Genomic DNA, 8667 nt, shown 5'->3' with positions numbered 1-8667 from the left:
AGCCAGGTGGGGGTCGGACTCTTCTCCTGGTAGCTAGTGATAGAACAAGAGAGCATTGTCCTCCCCTGAAACTGCATCAGGGGAGGTTTAGGTTGGATGTCAGGAAGCACCTCCTCAGGGAGAGGGTGCTCAGGCACTGGGATGCACTGCCCAGGGAAGTGGTGGAGTCACCATCCCTGGAGGTGTTTAAGAAGAGGCTGGATGTGGCACTTAGTGCCATGGTCTGGCTGATGTGATGGTGTTGGGTCATAGGCTGGACTTGATGATCTCAGAGGTCTTTTCCAGCCTCAACAATTCTGTGATTCTGTGATTTATGCTTCTCTTTATGTTTCTCTTTTTTAACTCATTGAGAGACTGCAATATAAATAATTTCCCATAAAGCTGTGATTATCCAAGTCAAGACTAGAAAGTATAGCTTTTCCTATCCTAAACTAAACATAATCTCCCTCTCCCTGTCTCTGTGTTTGTGCATGTGTACATGTATACATACACATACACCTGCATCTATCTTTATAGTTTAAAAGAAAAAAACACCAAGTAGTCGGTAGTGAATTTCCAACAAAGTATCACAAAATAACCTTGCTGTTCTGGAGTTTATGGTGCCTGCAGATGAAAAGCCAGAATTAGCACATCATTCAGTCTTTGAAGCAAAATGCAAGAGAGTCTTCATTTATAGAGAAGGATGCCCCCTGAAACTTCTTCCAAAATGGAGAATACAGAGGAATAGAGTTGGGCTACCCACTCCTCATTGCTCAAGGCCTTAAAGGCAGCGGCAAATATAAACAGATAAACAACATGGGATAAATTAGGTAGAACAGGAGTGGGTTCTCCCAGTGTAGGAACTCTCTTGCAGTTCAAAAGGAAAGAAATATGAGAGGAAGTATCAACTCTAGTCCCTAGAGTGGTAATATTTGAATGTATCTAGCTCATACAAAATTAAAATTGCTTTTAAGTCTGCACACTCTTGTTGCAGCAGGTCATAGGTTTCTTCTGCCAGCATCCCATTCCCAGTTATTGGGAATGTTTGGACAACCTTTGTGCATGACAATGTGGAGATGTGTCTGATGTTAGCAGGGGAGTCCCAGCAACACAATGTTTTCATGTGTTAGAGGTGCAGGATGGGTGAGGAAGAGCAGGGCGAGCAAAAGGGATGCAGAAAACTCAAATGAGGAAAATTTGGAATTTTTCTTGATTAAGGGCAGCTGACTTGTGAACATCTGGTGCCGAGGACTGCCGTTATCATGAGCAGCTGCATTACAGAGCTGGATCCTTCCCCCTTTCCTCCCACTTTGCCACCCCCATCAACCTCAGGCAGAAGGTTTTGCAGTGCTGGCCAGGTTTTGTTTGTTCTCACTGAAGATACTGATTTCTTTCCTTCTGTGGGAATGAAAGTGGAATTAAATCAATACAGAACACCTTTGAAAAATCCCACTCCGAATTCCTTCAGTGTTTATTCAATTAAATATTAGTTATGGGATCTCATTAGGTAAAGAAAATCCCTTACTGTCATTTCATCAAAGGGTAGAATATGGTTTCTTAGCTCCCCAAAGCATCCTCTGCTGCATTTCATATTCTGATATATTTTTCCCACAGCTAGAGTCTGTAGAAAATAATTACATTTTAAAATATAATTCCAGAGATGATGAATGGTACAATTTCTAAACACCAAACAACAATTTTGTTAAAGTGCCAATAATCTCTTTGTCACTACTCTAAAGGGATGAAAACAAGAATTGGGAAGATCTGCAATTTAAAAAGTAAGAGATCCATAAAAAGCATAGATGAACAGTATAAATGTAGGCTTGCAGCTTCATATGGGTTCATCTTGATCCCTTTTATACAAGGAGACACAGAGCTTAATGTTTGGAATATATATATTTGGCTCCAACAGGTGACCCCTGATGTGTAAAACTAATCTTTAATGCACTCAGACACCTACCTGGGGCATTTTCAGCCTCAGAATTTCAGACAGAAGTCTCTCTGAGCAGCAAACTACCTAGGAACTTTGATCTGTGTAAAATCATTTGGCATACAGAAAACTCAAGTCCAAAGAGGAGCTTAATTTTTCTGCCAATGCTGAGGTTATGCTTAGCTCACTCAGACTGCACTCTGTTTAGTGGCAACCACTTTTACGATTTTACCACTGCACTTTTGCACATCTCCTGCAGGAATACACGCTCACCCAAGACACTGGAGGCTGATTCCAGACCTTCCTCGACTCAAACAGAGTTTGATCCCAGCCTGTTACAGAGCTGGGGATTGACGTTTTCAGGGTAGGTTTTTCACCTCTTCTCTGGAATATCAGTCATTGCAGAGGCAGGACTAGACCCAACAAAACAAAGTCTTAGTGCTTAGGGTTGGGAGCTTGGGGAGATGAATCCTGGCACAGCACTTACCGCTGCTCCCCATATCAATTCTCTTTTTTTTATATAGTGATTGTCTGCACTACACAGCATCAGTGCTGATCACCATTAGTTTCTGTGTGCAGAAAGCCTCAGAAGAATAGAAATTATGAAACCTGCAGATTCATGTAGAGCTTGGAATAGCAATTGTGCATTCAATAAAAACAGCTCTAATTGAGGATTTTTTCTTTAATTCTTTCTAGAAAAGAGATCAAATTAATATATGTAGATTACTTGGGAATGTGATTAACTGTTTTTAATATTTCATTTTTATAGTATGTACTGTTTGTTAACATCTAAAGGAAGTATTAATTCTGACTCAGATAAGTGATGGAAGTCCTTTTGTCTTTCCATGCATGTTTTTGATTCTTAGAAGGCTCACAGATTGGTCTATTTAAAAAAAAAAAAAAAAGTAAATCTAAACAGTCTGAAATATGCATTCTTAGTACAGGCCAAACAAGATTGCTTATTCTCATTACTGAACTCTGATCGTTTTTATCTTGATGTACAGAAAGTATCTTCTTCATATCGTAGAGTCACTGAGAACAATTTTCAGTGCTTGCCCATTGATATAGTTTGCAGACCTCTCTGCTGTCTTTTGAACCATAAATAAAGACTGTGACCCCTTACTTGCGAAATAGAAGGGATGAACTCACTATCTGGATTTCCAACCAGCTTTTTTGTATATGTGCAACACAGCCCACTTAACTGGGCTGCTACCTTCCAGCACAGCCTGCTACACTTTCGTAAGAGTATCTGTCTCATTACCCATTAGCTATAATGTAATTGTTTTAGAGGGCTCTCGGTCACTTTTGCCCTGGGTATCACCTTTTTTCTTTTTTCCAAAGCCCTTATGTTTTAAATAACTAGTCAAAGAAAGTAAGATGCACCTTCCCTCGCCTTTTTAATGGCATTCAGATTTTTCAAAAATACTTATTGCCCAAGTCAGAGGGAAAAATTCCTTGCTAGGCAGAACTGTGTTTCCTAGAGGGTTTAATCCTGTTTCAGACAAATTCAGTTACCACTTTGTTTAATTATGTAGGATCAGGCACTGAAAAAACCTTCACCCATGGAAGGGAGCTCAAGGGCATTTGTTTTCTCACCTCGGGTCCTAAGAACCAAGGTTATACACACATACCAGCAGAGCATCAGTCTATTTCCATGACATGGTAACTTCTCTTCTTTTAATTCTCTCCTCTTTCACAAAAATATTCTGTCTGCAAGCTGCACAGTCCTGCCTGAGTTTCAGGGCTTCATGGTAGATTTGCAAGGACTAGGTGAGCAGGCGTCAGCTAAGGCTCACATGAAGGCCCAGCACAGACTGGTGTACTGTGGATGCCAGTGAAATTCTCCTCCCCATTATTGATGTGAACACTGTGACAGTAGTTTACAAAAGCTCTCATAAAAGCCACCTGGAGACAGCCAGCCTCATTATCTTATCTTACAAAAATTGTCCAACTTCAGAGGGCAAGGTGAGGTGTAGTGAAAATCAGTGGGGATGTGTCCAAGAAAGCAGTTCATTCTTCAGATTAATGATTTATATAAAGCTAGAGCCAGCAAACTGGTTTTGTGCCTACGCGACTTTAAGTGCTTAACAGACTCATTGAAGCTGGGAGCAGAAAAATTAACATTTTGCTAGGTCGTCGGCTTTTTTATTCTGGCAAAACACGGATTATTTCTGACAGACACAAGATACAGTGGCTTTTCTTACAAGCAAAGGGTTCCAGCCAAAGTTTCCCTCTGGTCTCCATGAGTACAGTCAGTCCAGCTGAAACAACACCAGCACTGCTGGCATGGGTGGCTTGCAAAAGTAAATCAAGCTGGACTCAGAAATTTAATCAAAAGAAAAGAAAGTCTGTGTCACACCTCGAGTGAACCACAGGATGATCACAGCTGAACCGATTTTATGTGTAGAAAGACAGTGCCTGAAGTGTAAAGCACGTTGTCGATGGGGAAAAGGGACAAAGCCTTCTCATTTGAATCCCAGTGAGAGGACTCTAGCAAAGAAAAAGCCTCACAACATTGTCTGGAAAACTAGATATTGCTCTCCCTGTTGTTCAGTTTAAGAAGCGTTTACACATTAGTCTGACTTGAAAAATAGAGCTTGAGTATCCAGAGTGGTGCCAGGGTAAGAAATCAGGAAGCTGTTTTGTCTCCAAGCATCATTTAGACTCTTTCACATTATGAGCCATATACCAAACTTTTTACCCGAAGTCTCATTTTCTTTTGCTTCAATATACCTCCTGAATTTTAACATGTATAGCTCTCGTGTGCTTCATTCGACATTTAGTTGCCTAAAATACTGGTTTAAAAGTATCAAAATATGGATTTATAACAACTTCAGGTCATTTGGTCTTGAAGAATTGCACCCTGCTTCTCTAAATGTTAATATGAAGATTGCCTGACAAAGTCAAAAGGAGAAATTGGAAGTTTGATTGATTAATATCCACTTGCAGATATTTACAAGTATGTTTTGTCTTGTCATTCATAATTCTGCTATCTTCCATCCATGCATTTATTTGACTCCACAGTTAAGCTAGATAATGTTGAATTCAGTTCAACATTTATGCCTGGCAGCAGACTTTGCAGCCACAAGGTGATGATTTCATCAGAGGAATCAAGCAAAAGTGGAAGGAATGTGGGGTGTGAGAGGAAAGGAAAAAGAAGAAAAAAGTTTTTGTTGAAATACGAATATCTTCTGTGAGACTGATTTGAGCAACTATAACTCTAGCACTGTGACAGTGAGGGGATGTGGGAATAAATACCAGCCAAGCTCTTCTCTCACTATAAATATTCTCCTTTTTTCTAAACTGGCTCAGGCATGTTCTCTGCTCAAATCTCTCCTCTCTTACCAGAGGACCGCAATCAGGACCACCTTGCTCTGTCACATCCTGTCTAGTCAGCAGAGCTGCGGGAGCACCGCAAATTGTCACCCGAATTTTCTGTCACAGCACCCCAGCATGCCATTTTACACCAGCAAAGGAGGCCAATGGCAGCTCAACCCAGGGGGAGGTGATGCTGGATATAGCAGTTACTCTTCAGACATTCCCCATTCCACAGATAACTGCATAGCATTGCTCGTGTGCAGCAGTCTCTATACCCATGCTTATAGGTGACACATATTTTTCAGTATAGTTCTTTGATTATCAAAGGTATTGCTGTTATTCCATAAGGACAGGAATTTCCTATATATAATTAACAGTAGGGGGTGGTGCTTTTTTGGATAATGAGATTTCTAAATGCTGGAAGTTGAAAGAGAGTAGAAAAGGGACACACATATGATCTTTCATATAAAGCAGTCTGGTGATAATGCCTGGCTCACGCTCCCTTCACTTGCCCTTTGATGTTCAGACCACGCGTCAGATGTGAAAAGAATGACTGACAGTGCTGAAACAACACATGGTGTCTAATGAGCTCACTGAGGCTCATCACTCCCAGTTTTGACATTTTAATCTGAGCCCCTCAGCTTCTAACACTTTGATTCATCCTTTTGTGTGTCCACAGCTCTGTCTTTTTGAAAACCAGCTATCCCCAAGTCATCTGCATAAGACAGAGGCAGTCCTTCCCATGTATCACAAACTGCTCTCACAGGTGTCTGTGGGTGTGCCTGTCCCTTATCAGTGTCCAGTGCTGACCGCCATCCTGCTCCAGGACGTGACTTGCAAGGCCAGTGCCCAAGCAGCCCATAGTAACTCCTCTGTAGACTACAGGACAACTGCCCTCACTGGCAGACCTTGGGGATGCCCTGCAACACCAGTATGCATCCTCAAGCTGCTGGGTATGGCATCTGCTGCTGATGTACTGGATGACGCTGAAGAGATGGACGAAATTCTGGGCTTGGACACCCCATGGTGTTCTGCCAGACAGAATAGCTGTGAGACTGTGTGCATGTGAGTGCTACTGAGGGTAGAAAGTGCACTTGGCTCTGAAACCTTACACAGCCAAGATGCTCTCAACATTTTTATGATTTCTGTCAAGAATATTACTTAGCAGGGTTTATGTGAACGTCAAAGACATGTTGCTAACTGACTTGATATACTGCCTTTTAAGGAGATGATAAGAACTTGAATATAAGATAAGAACTGTTTTGTTGTTTGCTTGTAGTCACAAGAGACTATGATTGAATGTTCCTAAAACCTCATTTTAATGGAGGAGGGACAGAGTTTCTCTGAAAATACCAAGTGCAATTCCAAAACTTATGATCTTTCGTAATTCTGAGATCCTTTCACTGTATTAATCACTTTAGTTCATTCAGCTCCTCAAGGGACTCCTTTCTGCAATGGTTCTACAGGACAAAACATCTCATGGCCTCACTTACTTCTTACAGAGAAATGCTGGCTTACTCCCACTCTGCAGGATCCTGTAGCTCCAATGCCCTGGCTGTGGGACTAACCCCACCACAGCCTCCTACATCCTTGTGTGCACACAAAGGATGTGTGGGCCATACAGACCAGCCAAGAACTGTGCCATTCCCTGAGCACCTGCCAGGCTGGATGGTGAGTCAACTAGGACCTCAGGTAGATTATTATGTAAATTGAAACACAGCCTTTGTGGTCGAGTGGATAATGCTGAGACTCAGACTCTGCCTTAAAATTCTCCCTATGTTTGGGATTGCTTGTCTTTAAAAGGAAAAATGGGACTCACTCAATGTCCTAAGAAGAAAATAAATCCTAGGTTTGGTCATTATTTCGGTGGCTCTGGCTCTGTACATCAACAGGTCTACCCAAATCATGAAAAGACTCCATTTAGTATGTGCCATTTTAATCTGTGATTAGTTTTTAGCGTTTGAATAATGGCTTTTGTGAAAGATGTGATGTGTCACATTTCCAGGCTTTTAAAGGGGAATAATGAGTCTCATGACCTTTCACTTCTCAAGAGTCACCCAGCCACTGAACTCCAGTGCTGCACAATGCGAATAATCATTTCAGATGGCTAGGACTGGGTAATCCCAGTGCAGCGTTTCATATCCAGTTCACTTTTCAATGATTTATTTGTAATTTCTGCTAAACCACAGCTAAGTTACCCATCCCTTGGCTGCTAGATGAGTAACGGGTAATCCTTGCCAACAACGCAGTTTGTTTTGAAGGCAAATATAACTAGGAGACTGGAATAAATTGGTAGGTCAAGAGGTTGCACATAGGAACAGATGCCTATCCTCTGTCTGAACGCCAACTTCCAGAGCGCAGTGCTGTCATCCAGATGACCTTCCTCTCTCTTCTGCTGACCTTGGCCTAAAGTAAAAGAACCTCTCTGTAGTCAGAGCTGAGCCTGAAAAAGAAGAAACTCAAAAAAATATCCTTTCAGAAAAAAATAAAGGCTTCTTAAAAAACAAGTCCTTGCACTTCTGCCTTTGTTACAGCCCACACTTCAGTACCAGCACCATCCAGGGCCCCAGGATATTTTGCGCTTTAGCTCTCAGATCCAATCCAGCCTGGTTAGTCCTGTCCTCACTGCAATCACATGCTGGGAGAGTTGACCTCACCTTGGGTTACTTCTTGAGAGTCTTCCCCAGCAGCAGCAGCCTGGTCCCTTCTCCACTGTGGCAGGTACATCCCTAGGAGTTGCACTCCTCACAGTGGCAGGAGAGGATGTAGCGGTAGGTGGCTGTGAGCCGCATGCCTCCTGAGCATCGCAACCTCATGGCCTTCAGCTTGGAGGTCTGGGGTCGGCAGCAGTGGCAGGTGGAGCGGAAAGGCTGCTTTAGAACGGTGCTGAAGGAAACCATTGGCTCCGAGCGCGATGACTGGCTGCAACGTCCTTCACAGCGAGCCAGCAGCACCATCTGCAAAGGAATAGAGACAGGTTAGGAAATGTGCCCTCAGCTAGTACCAGCAGATAGGTACCTCCTTCCAGTCTGGCTGGTCTTTCCACCTTGGAGAGGGCACCCAGCCCCACAGAGTGCATTGCCCCTGAACTATCTCTGAGAGAGCAGAGGAGGTGACATGGGCAGGAGGAAGGGCAAGGAACCTCCTGGAGTCCCAGACACCAATAAGGACTACAGGGCCTGATTTTGTGAAAGCTGACTTTGGGACTCCAAGTGATCACAGATAGCACTGCCTTCCAGGCATGATGACTGCAATAGTGATTTGTTGACCTCAGATTTGTGGCAGCCGAGCCTTTAAACCACCATCCAGATTGATACTTCAGTTGGATATTATCCAATGTTTTGAGTGTATATACTAGTGATCAGGAGAATTGTCCCTTGAGGCCAGTGAATGTCTCAAATGGCTAGAAACATAAACACATAAAGTAGAAACATAAAGAA

At 42.6% G+C, this 8667-nt stretch overlaps 1 protein-coding gene across 1 annotated transcript; it reads right to left on the bottom strand.

The window, feature by feature from the left end:
- Window positions 1-7956: 7956 nt before the first annotated feature.
- Window positions 7957-8184, bottom strand: LOC104267607 (norrin; the record flags this gene model as incomplete). The annotated part of the gene is made up of 1 exon (XM_009864351.1): window positions 7957-8184. A coding segment is annotated over one exon (228 nt), but the record flags the coding sequence as incomplete, so codon positions are not given.
- Between the last annotated feature and the right edge of the window lie 483 nt (window positions 8185-8667).

This window comes from Apaloderma vittatum, unplaced genomic scaffold, assembly GCF_000703405.1.
Source record: "Apaloderma vittatum isolate BGI_N311 unplaced genomic scaffold, ASM70340v1 Scaffold45962, whole genome shotgun sequence".
Taxonomy (NCBI): Eukaryota; Metazoa; Chordata; class Aves; order Trogoniformes; family Trogonidae; genus Apaloderma; species Apaloderma vittatum.
Note: the sequence above shows the minus strand (reverse complement) of the source record. Positions and strands in the feature narration are given on the sequence as shown.